This window comes from Panulirus ornatus, chromosome 52 (genome assembly GCF_036320965.1).
Source record: "Panulirus ornatus isolate Po-2019 chromosome 52, ASM3632096v1, whole genome shotgun sequence".
NCBI classification, from domain to species: Eukaryota; Metazoa; Arthropoda; class Malacostraca; order Decapoda; family Palinuridae; genus Panulirus; species Panulirus ornatus.
Window position 1 is genome coordinate 7,134,505 of NC_092275.1, and position 15,600 is coordinate 7,150,104.

At 45.6% G+C, this 15,600-nt stretch overlaps 1 protein-coding gene across 1 annotated transcript; it reads left to right on the top strand.

Moving 5' to 3' along the window:
• The first annotated feature begins 174 nt into the window (after positions 1–174).
• LOC139765025 (retinol-binding protein pinta-like) lies at positions 175–13,155 on the top strand. The gene is made up of 7 exons (XM_071692101.1): positions 175–513; positions 7,321–7,609; positions 8,080–8,239; positions 9,596–9,854; positions 11,072–11,182; positions 12,007–12,112; positions 12,826–13,155. The coding sequence occupies exons 2-7, from the start codon at positions 7,456–7,458 to the stop codon at positions 12,978–12,980; spliced, it is 945 nt and encodes a 314-aa protein (XP_071548202.1). The 5' UTR covers positions 175–513; positions 7,321–7,455; the 3' UTR covers positions 12,981–13,155.
• Positions 13,156–15,600: the final 2,445 nt, after the last annotated feature.

Genomic DNA, 15,600 nt, shown 5'->3' on the forward strand with positions numbered 1-15,600 from the left:
TACACATGACAGCTACAGACCGAGTGTGGACGAATGTGGCCTTTTTTTTCAGTCTGTTCCTGGCGCTACATCGCCAACGTGTTACAGTGCAATCAATTTTATGTATGATATACTTCGTTGCCTTGCTATCAGAGTGATAAGGGTGCACTCTGTCAATTGCTCTCTCCGCCCTCCACACACACACATTCGCCACCACCACGACTACAACACACGCATCGCCAACAACAGACATCAGGTTTTCTACAACTACAGTATACAACCTCCCGTCCTCGCCAACATAACCCATAACTGACTATGACCAAATTTGTGTAGAGAATACATCAAAACGTCGCCAAACGTCTGAGGATAATTGAGACATTTTGGTCATTACAGCGCTAACGTTTCGACCACAGTAAAGTGAAAACTTAAGTTCGATCTTGCAGATATCTAACAAGACCAAGAAACCATCGTTAAGTATTTGTGATTGAGGAATTAAATTGGACAACGCCCCTTGGCGACACGATGACCAAACAGGTAAGAAGAATGTTGTTTATGTGGTACACAAGCCATGTGTAATCGGAAGTATATTCGTGGTTTGAATCACTGCAAATGTACTGTTATGAAAGGAATATAATTGTTTAAACGAATGCGTTAGTTATCTGAACGTCCGTTAGATGCACCGGAATTTACAGTGTCCCTGTAAACATCAGGTGACTAAGGATCACTTCTGTATGCTCTGATATAGGGTTACCGACTCTCTTGGCTTGTATGAGTTTGCATTCTCTGTCATACTGACGACGTGTTTTGGTCGCTGTTGATGTTCGTCTTTCAGACTTTCAAAAATCCTAGCGACCGTAAAGGCTGCATTTACTATATAATAAACTCTCGAGAATTACGGAGGTGACTTGTAGCTAGAGGAAAGACAATGATGTACATGATGTTATCTCCAAGTAGGAGGGCATTCGTTTATCAGAGAGAGAGAGAGAGAGAGAGAGAGATAACGCGTGTACATTCAAGCTGCGATCTATACTTGTGAAGCTAGCTTGACTAACACACATCCTGTTTGGGGTAGTTCGAGTTGTCCTTGAATTGTGTTGTTGATTGATTGATAAGGATATTCATTGTATGTACGGACAATGGTGTAGTGCCTGAGGATTGGCGGAATGCATGTACAGTGCCATTGTAGAAAGGCAAAGGGGATAAAGGCGAGTGTTCAAATTACAGAGGTATAAGTTTGTTGAGTATTCCTGGAAATTATGTGGGAGGGTATTAACTGAGAGGGTGAAGGCATGTACAGAGCATCAGATTGGAGATGTGGTTTAAGAAGTGGTAGAGGATGTGTAGATCAGGTGTTTGCTTTGAAGAATGTACGAGAAATACTTCGAAAAAGATCGATTTGTATGTAGCATTTATGGATCTGGAGAAGGCATATGATGGAGTTGATAGAGATGCTTTGTGGAGGGCTTTAAGAGTGTATGGTGAGGGACGCATGTTGCTAGAAGCAACAAGGTATGTGTCCGGGTAGGAAGAGAGCTGAGTGATTGGTTCCCAGCGAATGTCGGTTTGCGGCAGGTGTGTGTGATGTCGCCATGGGGGTTTGATTTGTTTATGGATGGGGTGGTTAAGGAGGTAAATGCAAGTTTTGGAGAGAGGAGGGAGTATGCAGTCTGTTGGCAATGAGAGAGCCTGGGAAGCGAGTCGGTTGTTGTTTGCCGAAAATACAGCTCTGGTGGCTGATTCGAGTGAGAAACTGCGGAAGCTGGTGACTGACTTTGGAAAAGTGTGTAAAAGGAGAGAGTTGAGAGTAAATGTGAATAAGATCAAGGTTATTAGGTTTAGTAGGGTTGAGGGCCAAGTCAATTTGGAATGTAAGTTTGAATGGGGAAAATTGGAGGAAGTGAAGTGTTTTAGATATCTGGGGGTGGATTCGGCAGCGGATGGAACCATGGAAGCGGAAGCGATTCACAGGGTGGGGGAGGGGGTGAAGGTTCTGGGAGCGATGGAAAATGTGTGGAAGGAGAGAACGTTATCTCGAAGAGCAAGAATGGGTATGTTTGAAGGAATAGTGGTTGCAATGGGCGTGGCCTTTTTGTCTGTTTTCCTGGAGCTTCCTGGCTGAAGCCGGGGGTAGCGAAGCTGTTTTCTGTGAGGTGGGGTAGCGAAAGGAATGGATGAAGGCAAGCAAATACGAATATGTATTGTGTATATATGTTTGTGTATGTATATGTTGATATGTATATGTGCGTTTATGGGCGTTTATGTATATAATGTGTATATGAGTGGATGGGCCATTCTTCGTCTGTTTCCTGGCGCTACCTCGCTGACGCGGGAAACGGCGATTGCGTTTCACATTATTAGTTATTTCTGCTTGTAATAATGTGATGAATAAGAATGGACGAGATATAAGAGTCATGCTAAAAGAAAAACAGTAAGCGTTTGATAAATGTTATCACACGACTTGTTCCTATCTAATCTACAGCAGGGGTGTGTGTGTGTCACAGCAGGGGTGTGTGTGTATCATCCTTGGAAATTTCCAAACACAATGATCAGGTGACTCTGAAATGCTATTGTCACAGGAAAAGACATTGACAATACTCTAAAACAAAGGAAATGCAATGGTAAATAGTGACTGTGATAAAATAAGAACAGATAACTTGGAATTCCGGATACCGCCATATATATATATATATATATATATATATATATATATATATAGTGATTGGTTCTCAGTGAATGTAGGTTTGCGGCAGGGGTGTGTGATGTCTCCATGGTTGTTTAATTTGTTTATGGATGGGGTGGTTAGGGAGGTGAATGCAAGAGTTTTGGAAAGAGGGGCAAGTATGAAGTCTGTTGGGGATGAGAGAGCTTGGGAAGTGAGTCAGTTGTTGTTCGCTGATGATACAGCGCTGGTGGCTGATTCATGTGAGAAACTGCAGAAGCTGGTGACTGAGTTTGGTAAAGTGTGTGAAAGAAGAAAGTTAAGAGTAAATGTGAATAAGAGCAAGGTTATTAGGTGCAGTAGGGTTGAGGGTCAAGTCAATTGGGAGGTGAGTTTGAATGGAGAAAAACTGGAGGAAGTGAAGTGTTTTAGATATCTGGGAGTGGATCTGGCAGCGGATGGAACCATGGAAGCGGAAGTGGATCATAGGGTGGGGGAGGGGGCGAAAATTCTGGGAGCCTTGAAGAATGTGTGGAAGTCGAGAACATTATCTCGGAAAGCAAAAATGGGTATGTTTGAAGGAATAGTGGTTCCAACAATGTTGTATGGTTGCGAGGCGTGGGCTATGGATAGAGTTGTGCGCAGGAGGATAGATGTGCTGGAAATGAGATGTTTGAGGACAATGTGTGGTGTGAGGTGGTTTGATCGAGTAAGTAACGTAAGGGTAAGAGAGATGTGTGGAAATAAAAAGAGCGTGGTTGAGAGAGCAGAAGAGGGTGTTTTGAAATGGTTTGGGCACATGGAGAGAATGAGTGAGGAAAGATTGACCAAGAGAATATATGTGTCGGAGGTGGAGGGAACGAGGAGAAGAGGGAGACCAAATTGGAGGTGGAAAGATGGAGTGAAAAAGATTTTGTGTGATCGGGGCCTGAACATGCAGGAGGGTGAAAGGAGGGCAAGGAATAGAGTGAATTGGAGCGATGTGGTATACCGGGGTTGACGTGCTGTCGGTGGATTGAATCAAGGCATGTGAAGCGTCTGGGGTAAACCATGGAAGGCTGTGTAGGTATGTGTATTTGCGTGTGAGGACGTATGTATATACATGTGTATGGGGGTGGGTTGGGCCATTTCTTTCGTCTGTTTCCTTGCGCTACCTCGCAAACGCGGGAGACAGCGACAAAGCAAAAAAAAAAAAAAAGAAAAAAAAAAAAAATATATATATATATATATATATATATATATATATATATATATATATATATATATATATATATATGGTGTGGGAGGCAAGTTATTAGAGGCAGTGAAAAGTTTTTATCGAGGATGTAAGGCATGTGTACGTGTAGGAAGAGAGGAAAGTGATTGGTTCTCAGTGAATGTAGGTTTGCGGCAGGGGTGTGTGATGTCTCTATGGTTGTTTAATTTGTTTATGGATGGGGTTGTTAGGGAGGTGAATGCAAGAGTTTTGGAAAGAGGGGCAAGTATGAAGTCTGTTGTGGATGAGAGAACTTGGGAAGTGAGTCAGTTGTTGTTCGCTGATGATACAGCGCTGGTGGCTGATTCATGTGAGAAACTGCAGAAGCTGGTGACTGAGTTTGGTAAAGTGTGTGAAAGAAGAAAGTTAAGAGTAAATGTGAATAAGAGCAAGGTTATTAGGTACAGTAGGGTTGAGGGTCAAGTCAATTGGGAGGTAAGTTTGAATGGAGAAAAACTGGAGGAAGTAAAGTGTTTTAGATATCTGGGAGTGGATCTGGCAGCGGATGGAACCATGGAAGCGGAAGTGGATCATAGGGTGGGGGAGGGGGCGAAAATCCTGGGAGCCTTGAAGAATGTGTGGAAGTCGAGAACTTTATCTCGGAAAGCAAAATTGGGTATGTTTGAAGGAATAGTGGTTCCAACAATGTTGTATGGTTGCGAGGCGTGGGCTATGGATAGAGTTGTGCGGAGGAGGGTGGATGTGCTGGAAATGAGATGTTTGAGGACAATGTGTGGTGTGAGGTGGTTTGATCGAGTAAGTAAGATAAGGGTAAGAGAGATGTGTGGAAATAAAAAGAGCGTGGTTGAGAGAGCAGAAGAGGGTATTTTGAAATGGTTTGGGCACATGGAGAGAATGAGTGAGGAAAGATTGACCAAGAGGATATATGTGTCGGAGGTGGAGGGAACGAGGAGAAGTGGGAGACCAAATTGGAGGTGGAAAGATGGAGTGAAAAAGATTTTGTGTGATCGGGGCCTGAACATACAGGAGGGTGAAAGGCGGGCAAGGAATAGAGTGAATTGGATCGATGTGGTATACCGGGGTTGACGTGCTGTCAGTGGATTGAATCAGGGCATGTGAAGCGTCTGGGGTAAACCATGGAAAGCTGTGTAGGTATGTAGGTATATATATATATATATATATATATATGGCTTTAAGCCAGTCAAGTGTCAGGGTCATTAGGGCCTACAACATAGTATTGGAACCATCAGTCGAAGTAACATTAAACACCTTCAGGTGTTCAAGTTAATTCTAATTCTCTACGCACTCGCTTCATGTATGATCCTTACATTCAACACTATGATGGGGAAAAGTAATTCTAACAGTTTTGGTGATTCATTCATCATATCTAGCATTACTTGTGAAACGTTATGCAAATTAGATTTTCCAAACCTATAGAGCGAAGGGTATTTCTTACGTTCGGTTTGCAAAGTTTTGTTAAGACGGACACTTAAGATAGACAGAAAACGTTGGGGGGTTTGGGATATGAGCAATTATATCAAACTGGGCATAGAGTGGGATGTCCACTGAAGGTTCATTGATCCATGAATATAATGAAAATTCTATCTAACCAATCAACAACAGCCACCACCTCTCTTATGAAAGTCAAACTGAAATACCATGCACTCCAGCCGCCTTGCCGCATTTCATCTTACGCAAGGCTTTTACCACTTCTCTCTTCATCAAACCACTTTCCATGGTTCTCTCATACCTCCCCGATCTAAACGTCCTATACCTGCTACATTATCACCAAACACAATCAACAGTCCTGCAAAAGACACCTTTCATCTCCTCAGCTCATCACTGGCTGTTGCCACTTCATCTGCCCCCTTCGCAGATGTTCCCATGTCCTCTCTTGTGTTTCTCGTACAACGTCGTCAAAACATAACACTGACTATAAAGTTGGCCGATAGTCGCTCAGCTCAACTCTCATTTGCCCCCTTTTCATCCTCTACACTTTCATCCTGTTATTTTCTCATACATCTCCCAATCACTCACACGCCTTCCCAGTAATTACCACCCATACACCTCTCTTTTCTCTCCCGGGCGACTTTGTCATCCAACCATTCACTACCCTTTCTCACCTGCCAACCTCCCACCTGCCCACCTCGCCACCTCTCACCTGCCCACCTCCCGCCTGCACACCTCCCGCATGCCCACCTCCCATCTGCCCACCTCCCACCTGCACACACTTCTCTCGCACAGCTTTCCCAAATACCTCCCATTCCTCATCCACTCCCCCTAGCTTTGCTTGCTCTCACCTTTTGCCATGCTACATTCATTCTCTCCTTAAAATTTCTTCACGCAAGTCTGTTTTCCAAGCCCACCCTCCTCTTACTCGTTTCATGAGCAATAGCTTTCTCATTCTAGAAGCTCATGAAACCAAGCAACCCGCCCAGGAATTCTTAAATCACAAATAGGGGTAAAAATATTGAGACACCAGCTGGCAAGAGTTCTGGGTGGGTTCTGTCTGGCAGTACCTGGCAACTTGCAATGATAACAGGACGGTATTTCAGTAGCGGACTGTGTACTATGATCATGCACTGTCCTCAGTATCATTACCAAGATACCAGCGATAAGGGCGTCACCTTTCAAACGTTGCATTGAACTATTGTCAATTCTAGACCAACAATTCAGTCTCCTCTCCCATGTCCCATCTTCCTCATCTTCTGTAACATCCCCTCGTTTTCTGTATCATCTTTGCCCAGCCTGTACCAACCAGTAACGTCCTCTCCAATCTTCCTCACCTCATGTTCCATTCCCTCTCCCTCTATACCACCTCCCTCATTCCATACTTCATGTACTTATCTTTGTACTATCCACCTTTCCCCCTTCACATGTACAGTCTCTCTCACCCTTTATACTACTCACTTCACCTCCTATAGCATAGTCACCATCTGCGTCAGCTGCTCTCTCTCTCTCTCTCTCTCTCTCTCTCTCTCTCTCTCTCTCTCTCTCTCTCTCTCTCTCAACCCCATATCTGTATTATCTCCCCAAGTATCTCCTTCTGTCGTCCGCTCAGGTCTTAACCACTGTTTCGTTCCCTTAATTCCTGTGTCCACCTCCCCTGCACCGTTCCCTCACCTTCTTTATCATCTCTCTATTCTCCACTGTTTCGTTCTGTCAATTCCTGTGTCCACTTCTTCTGTACCGTTCCCTCACCTTCTTTATCATCTCTCTATTCTGTGTAACGTCCCATAACCCCAGTACCATCTAAAATCCCAATGAACACACCCTCCCCTGACAACCAAGTGCCATTTCCGCATCATTTTCTCACCTCATGCGACACACTACACAATGCATGTACCTTCCCCTGACCCATCTGTACCACACAGTGTACCGTTTTTATGTCCTATCCCTGTACCCTTTCTGTAGCACCGTTCTTGCTACCTGTGCATCGCTTAATCTTTGTTGTTATTCCTTTCAGTGAACAGGATTCGAGCCCAAAACGAGACAGTGTGCTTCGTGACTGTTTGGGTTCACGGGTTCGAACCCTTCCTGACCAGGGCAGCACCTGGGAGAACGCGCACGCTTACGTGTGTGTGTACGTGTGGTTATCAAGATGCCAGGCGCGGAGGTGAACTCAAGCACGCTGAGGGAGGAGGTGCAGCGGTTGGCGAAGGAGGAGCTTGGGGAGGACCCAGGTCGTCTGGAGGAGGACGTGGAGGCTGTCAGGGAGTGGCTGATTAAGCAGCCACACCTCAACGCCCGCACAGGTACGCCCACTGCTGAGGAGGGTCGTGCCCCTGGCGGGTGAACGACCCAGGCAATCACTCCCTCCCTTCCTCGAGCTACGCATATACATTCAAGTTGATAATGATGATTTAGATATCTCTCTAATCATTCTAATCCTTTTTACTCATTTGAAAGAAATGATTAATGTATATATGTATACGTATGTCTAATCAGCTTCTATTAGTGATTCATATTAGCCACCACTGAAACCACCTGTTCGTTTCATTACCTTCCCGAAACTTAAGAACAAAAGTATGTTAGTCTGTTTCATCAAATAAAAACTCCCTTGATTACTGCCGTCAGCCGTGTTCTACATCATCAACTGTACATAAAAGAATATATTAATCACTCAGAAAATGGTTATAGGTTTTATGATTAATACGAGTCACCTGCTGATATAATACGAGTCTCATGACCTGCTCTCCTCCTCCTCCTCCTCCTCCTCACACAGACAGGGCAACCATCTTACGCTACCTGCGCGGGTGCAAGTTCTCCCTGGAGCGGACGAAAGAGAAGCTGGCCATGTACTACACCTGCAAGGGCGCCCTGCCAGACATGTTCCAGGGCAGAGACCCTGACGACCCGACGCTGAGAGCCATACTGAAGCTGGGGTGAGAACCACTAGTCCTGATTATGCTGGAATTTCTAATAGCATTTTATTCGGTGGATTATACTTTCAAAGCGAATTCTTATACAGACTTTTAGAGAATATTATTATATTGTCGACACTCATGAAATTCAAATTTAAGAGCACTGTTCGTATGGCTCATTAAATTTGCATGTTTTTTTATGATATTTACAAAAAGTGATTTTTCTTTTCATCTGTGTTTTTAAAAGATAAATCAGTCAGATTTTCCCCATATGTTTCCTGTTCCAGGAGCTCTTTCCTATTGTGATGTGGTTCAGGGTGGAGAAGGTAGCCTTGCCCTGGCACACTGTATACAAAGTTACTGACTATGACGTAACTACAGTTGCTAGGGTTACAGGACACACAAGGTACAGGGTTTACAAGTGAATTAAAAATCTTTAGAAAAAAAGACTTGCGTGTTACAAGAGATGCGGGATGAATATATATATCTCTTTTTATACAAGACTAAGTAACGTTTATCATTAATCTAACGTTAAGAAAAAAAAAAACACGACATTTTCTCTTTACATTGTGATCGACATGGTACAGGCAGATCTTTTTCTAATCACGGTCAACTCGGGTACAAAAAATTATGAAGAAATTAGTAATGCTTCCACAAATGTTTGCAGACATGACGAGGTTAAATAGCAAGGTTATAGGAAGAGAGGGAGGGACGAAAGAAGGAAGGGAATTCCACAGCCTCGCTGTTCGAGGAAAGACGGGGATTCCACAGCCTCATTGTAACATAACGGTCAATGCTCGTGTGGCTCGTTTCCACACAGAAACTATGGGAAGCTGCAGCCAAGGGCGTTAGAGGGTTTTGATGTTGGGTACGTAGCACAGATAACAGTTGTGGTTACATGTTTTATGTACAAATAGTTACAGTAACTAGTACAGAAAACTACAGGTCACATATTAAGTTAGAAGTATAGATAAGTACCTAATTACAAGTTACAGGTAAATGTTCACAGGCACAAAGAAAATTAGAAGCTCGCGGTTCAGGTATAGCATCACAGGTCAAAGGTAAGAGCCACAGGTCACAGGTACCAGACATAGGTCATTGTAGAGGGTCACAGGTCATCACAGTCAAGGGTCACAGTTCATCACAGTCAAGCGTCACAGAACACAAGCAAGGGTCGCATGTCATAGGTTAAAAACCATAAGAGTGACCCTAAGGTCAAAGGTAAAGATCAACAACGACGAAATTGACCCTAGGACCACAGGTACACATGCTAACAACCCTGAGAGTAACCCTATGGTTCAAGGGTTAACAACCCTAAGAGTAACCTTGAGGGTCAAAGGTTAACACCCGTGCGACATGACCCTATCATCAACACAGGCTGATGTTCCCCCTGCCTGGTTACGATCCCCTTGGGCGGAAGGTCATCTTCGGGCGCATGGCAGCGTGGGACCCCAAAGGCGTTAGGTCAGAGGACCTGTTCAAAGCGGCTTCGATGTTGCTGGACGTCCTCTTCCTGGAAGACGAGCAGACGACCATCACTGGCATCGTCCAGGCCAACGACATGTCGGGCTTGACCCTCAAGCACGTCACTGCCCTGCCGCCCCCTCTCATTAGGCGGGTAATTAGGACATGGCAGGTGGGTGGAGGGTGGATGGAAAGGAGGTTTGCCGAGTAGGTGGGTTGTGAAACTGGATGCAGGTGGATATACGTGGGTGAGGAGTATGTGTGATGCAGTGGGTGGGTGGTGAAACTGGATTAAGGTGGATATACGTGGGTGGTGAGCACATTTAATGCAGTGGGTGCGGTGGTGAAACTGGATTAAGGTGGACATACGTGGGTGGTGAGCACATTTAATGCAGTGGGTGGGTGGTGAAAACTGGATAAAGGTAGACATACGTGGGTGGTGAGCACGTGTAATGCAGTGGGTGGGTGGTAAAACAGGATAAAGGTAGACATACGTGGGTGGTGAGCACATTTAATGCAGTGGGTGGGTGGTGAAAATGGATAAAGGTGGACATACGTGGGTGTTGAGTATATGTGATATACGAAAGAGGTGGATGACGTCGGACAAGTAGGCGACAGTAATAAGTGTAGGTGGATATTGGTTGATGAGTGTACGTGGGTAGCATGAAGATGTGGGCGAGTGATGGTGGGTTGAGGAAGTAGTTGGGTAGGGTATGGTGTCAGGCTGATGTGTATGCAGGTGACGTTGTGTGTCAGATGAATGTTGACGAGTGGAAGGTGTCAGTGGGTGTTGAGTGGCAGGTGTCAGTGGGTGTTGAGTGGCAAGTGTCAGTGGGTGTCGAGTGGCAGGTGTCAGTGGGTGTCGAGTGGCAAGTGTCAGTGGGTGTTGAGTGGCAGGTGTCAGTGGGTGTCGAGTGGCAGGTGTCAGTGGGTGTTGAGTGGCAGGTGTCAGTGGGTGTCGAGTGGCAGGTGTCAGTGGGTGTCGAGTGGCAGGTGTCAGTGGGTGTCGAGTGGCAGGTGTCAGTGGGTGTCGAGTGGCAGGTGTCAGTGGGTGTTGAGTGGCAGGTGTCAGTGGGTGTCGAGTAATAATACATCAAATGGATGTATTCAGGTGGGTAAGTTAGATAGGGCATAGGTGGTTGCAGATAGGAGGTAAGTTGAGAAGAGGTTCTAGATGGATGTAAGTGGTTAAATATAGACGAAAGATAAAGTTAGATGGACGATGAGTACATGAGGGTGTTGGGGTAGGTGGTGGATGTAAGGTATTGCGTGGTATATGGTAGCTAACGTATGATGTATGACTGTAGGTAGTATGAAGGAGAGCGATGTAAGCTGAGCTTTTGTTTTCGAAGTTCATCTCATCCAAGAACCTCCTCTCGTCTCCTACAGGAGGGCTACCCACTTCAGCCCAAAAGCGTCCACTACATCAACACGCCGCCAGCCTTCGAAACCCTCTTCAACCTCTGCAAGCCGCTTATGAAGGAGAAGATGAAGAAACGGGTGAGCACTGTTGAGTCCCATTGCCAAGGATGTGTTCTTGCTTCTATACGAGAGCAATTGCGAGCTAGTGTGATCTTCCTTGCGTCAGAGCTAGTGTGTCGTGAGCACCTTCCCTCACACTAAGTCTTCCTCGCTTATTACATGAATTGAAATCACCTTATGTTGATAAGAACCCTCTTGTTAACTTGTGTGTGTCTAATGACGACATCTGTTCTACCACCTGGTACAGGTGTCTATCAAATGTTCAGAGAACATAGGAACCTGAAACTTGAGTCTGTATCCTAAGGGGGACCTGACATTCTTGGATCTATATTTCTATGAGGAACCTGACATTCTTGAGTCCATTTTTCATGAGGTTCGGACACTTAGAGTCAATTTATTCATGGGGACATGGTACTTTCGAGTATATATTTTCAGGGGGACCTAACACACGCATCTATATTTTCATGAAGACCTGACACTCGCATCTAAATTTTTCTGGGGACGTGACACTCGAATCAACATCTTCCTGGGGACCTGACACTCGAATCCATATTTTCATGGGGACTCGACACTCGAGTCTATATCTTCTTGGCGACCTAACAAACGAGCTTAAATTTTCATGGAGACCTAACACACTCTTCTATATATTCCTGGGGACCTGAAACTAGAGTCTATATTTCCCTGGGGACCTGACATTCGAGTCTATATCTTCATGGGGACCAAACACTCGAGACTATATTTTCATGAGGACCTAACACTAGAGTCTATATTTCTATGAGGGACCTGACACTCGACTATGTGTTTTCCGGAGCTTCGTAATGACCTTGCGTATGCCTGACCAGGTCCACGTCCACGGACACAACCTCGACCAGTTGTACCAGTACGTTCCTCGGGCGATGCTGCCGACGGAGTACGGTGGTGCGAATGGCTCCGTCCAAGAGATCGCAGGTATAGTGGCCCTATCCTCTCTATGTCTATATATAGGTACCTCATTTTCTATTATAAGGAAAAAGCTTCATGTGTTGGATACTCATGTTTTAGACAAGTTTCTGTATTGCAAGTCCTCACCGAAATATGTACTTTTCTGTGAGCGTATCACATTAGCTCCTATCCCAGTGAGAAATTCGTCCTAGCAGAGTTTTCAGTTTCTTATGCGTCATGCTGAACAATCTATCCGTCAAGCTGAACTCCTTACGTGTCAAGTTGAACTCCCTCTCCGTCAGGCTGACCTCCTTACGTGTCAAGTTGAACTCCCTCTCCGTCAAGCTGAACTCCTTATGCGTCAAACTGAACTTCTCATTCGCAAAAGTTTAACTTCTTATCCATCATGCTAAAATCCCTATCAGTCAAGCTAAACTCCCTATCCATCAAGCTAAACTCCTAATCCATCAAGCTAAATTCTTGATGGATCCATCAAGCTAAACTTCTTATCTATCAAGCTAAACTCATTACCCATCATGGCATATGATCAACCTTGTGTTATGAATACCACAAATGATCTTTTACTCCACATTACTCGCTCTTATCTATCTCCTCTCCATTGAATTACTAAGCTTGTGACTTAGCAGCCAAGAGGCATCCACTCTCTCGTACTACCGAGACTTGATCTTGTCACTCTCCTTCCCTTTATCTACTGGACCTAACCCTGTGCTGCATTCCAGACTACTGGTTACAAAAGATAGACAAACACCGCGCCTGGTTCCTGGAAGACGAGAGGCATTGTGCGGACGAGTCGCGTCGCCCTGGCAAGCCCATGACGGGGTCCTTGCTCTTCGACGGTGTAGAAGGGTCTTTCAGGAAACTCGACTTCGACTAACGATCAACTGTGATGTACCTTTCTAGATCGTCTTCCAGACTCCTCATGTTAGTCATAAGTCTTCCAGTTACCATCGGCGTCTCTGGATCTCAGCGAGCCTTAGGGTTCTTTATGGATCTGGAGAGTCGCACTGAGAATTCTAGTCTTGTAGAAAGATTAAAGAAATCGTGGAATATTTCTTAATTTCTCTCTCCATACGAATTTCAGCCTGGTCGAACTACCCGTAACCGTCGACCAGGATTTCGTCCAGAACCTCGTCCAGTCCAGGACGTTGAGACGTGGTCTTGACTGATATATTTCTGTCCTTAGTGTAGGAGATAAGACTCCATTCCAGGTACCAGTCCCTCTTGATGTACAAACTTGTCTGTCTGTCGGTTTAGACAGTGGGTAATGAAGGGGCCAACTATAGCAAGGCATCTTGAAGTAATTTCATACAATTTGAAAACTTTCCACAGACGAACATTGATTAACAATAGAACTCCTTTACGAAAAGACATCATTTATCAGTTCCAGTTGTGGACCTGGGCAACCAGACCGAACTCTTGGGGGCATGTCGTTGGCTGGTAGGGCCACTAGGGTTACAGATCTTACCTTTGGAGAAGCAAAACATTATTTTCATTAGTGCAAGAGCCTGGGAGACGATTCTGTCTGGATGTACAAATACCTGGAGGCGAGAAGAGCCCTCTGTGGTTGCCAGGGAAGGCCTCTTGGCTGTGAACTGGAAACATCCAGCGTCAAAAAAATGGGGAATGTGGCGATTTGTAGTACAATAAATATATGGCGTATTGGGCGCTTCTGTAGCGGAAGACGTATGATTTTGTGGCACTGGTGACAGGCCAAGGAAAACCATAGATGTATAAACCACAGTGTACAGGACACCAAGGATTTTTCTAGTACCGCTCGCTTTGAAATCTTTCCCTGTAATAAGTCAGGGACAGAATTCTTGTACTCATATGGAAACGTCTGCCAGAGAGTTGCCATTGGTCGTAACATTTGTGACAATATAACATTTCTCTGTCTTGTATCTCTTACTGTGGAGCCCCGGACGCTGTTCAACGACACTGCCACACCAGGCGACCACTACACCTGGCTACCACCATACTTGTACACCATATCTGGAAACCAGCACACATGGACATCTCCACACTTGGACACGAATACATCTAAGTACGACCACCACCACCACACTTGTAAGTTTCTCTTCCCGTCCACCAGTAGGACCATTGAGGCAAATGTGGTAGCTAATCAAGAAGTATTTGGACTCCTGTGATGTAGTGGTTAGCGTTCCTGACTGTGACGCATCCTCGGGCCGCCTAGGGTCGAGCTCATAGGTTCGAATCCTTGGTTCTGGCAGTCGGTCCACAGTCAACCCAGCTGTTCATCTACCACCAGGGGATGGCCGATAAAACTGGGTACCTGGCTTAGGCTAGGATATACATAGTCATTAATGGGATGGCCTTGATTAGGGCCTCAGATGCCTGTGGCGTCTCTGCTAACATAGAAACAAAAATATGGTCTCACGACAAGTACATAGCAAGGAAACATAAACAGAGCAGGTACACAACAGACCCCAGTGGTACGATGCGAGACATCTGGACACCCTGTTTACCAAGTGAAAATAGACTGGCGTTTGTCATTCACAAGAAGAAAATCGATTAGGTTTTCTTAACATAGTGAGAGGTCACTATCGAAATATTTTGAGTACGACGGTACGACTCTTGAGGGTGAGGGCATGGCTCTAAACCACGATGGTAGGAAATTTGGGTACAATGACCTGGGCATTGACCTAACACATAGAGTTCGGGTCAAAGGCTAGGCCTTCACACCCATAGGCCGTATTGTTACGTGTTCGGTAGCCATACCGTCATACTAAAAGGCCGTTCCATCATATTCAAAGGTCCCATCATACTCAAACGTCCCATCGTGCTCAAACGTCCCATCGTGCTCAAACGTCCCATCGTGCTCAAACGTCCCATCATTCTCAAACGTCCCATCATGCTCAAACGTCCCATCGTGCTCAAATGTCCCATCATGCTCAAACGTCCCATCATGCTCAAACGTCCCATCATGCTCAAACGTCCCATCATATTCAAAGGTCCCGCCATACTCAAACGTCCCATCATGCTCAGAAGGCCGTTCCCCCCATCCTCAAATGGTGAACTTCCTAGCGCACGTAGAACCCAGCGGCACAAGACCCCAGCTCACTGGAGGAGGCCTTCTTAGGCGTCTCAGTGTCTTAAGCCACGAGTGAGGAACGTGTCCTCCATCTTGGCTCGCCGCTGTTTAATTAAACTCAGTATGGCCACTTTTTTTTTTTTCTTTTTTTTTTTACGTCTCTAATAATCATTTTACGTCCGGAAACTGACGAGGGAGTTGGGCCTCGTTGATGGTGCAACTTGTTGAGTTCTTGGCGGTGATTTGCCAGCCCGACCCCACTCCATCCCGATCCCACTCCACCCCGACCCCACTCCACCTCGACTCCACTCCACCGCGACCCCACTCCATCCCGACACCACTCCATCCCGACACCACTCCATCCCGACCCCCACTCCACCATGACCCCACTCCACCCCGACCCCACTCCACCCCGACCCCACTCCACCCCGACCCCACTCCATCC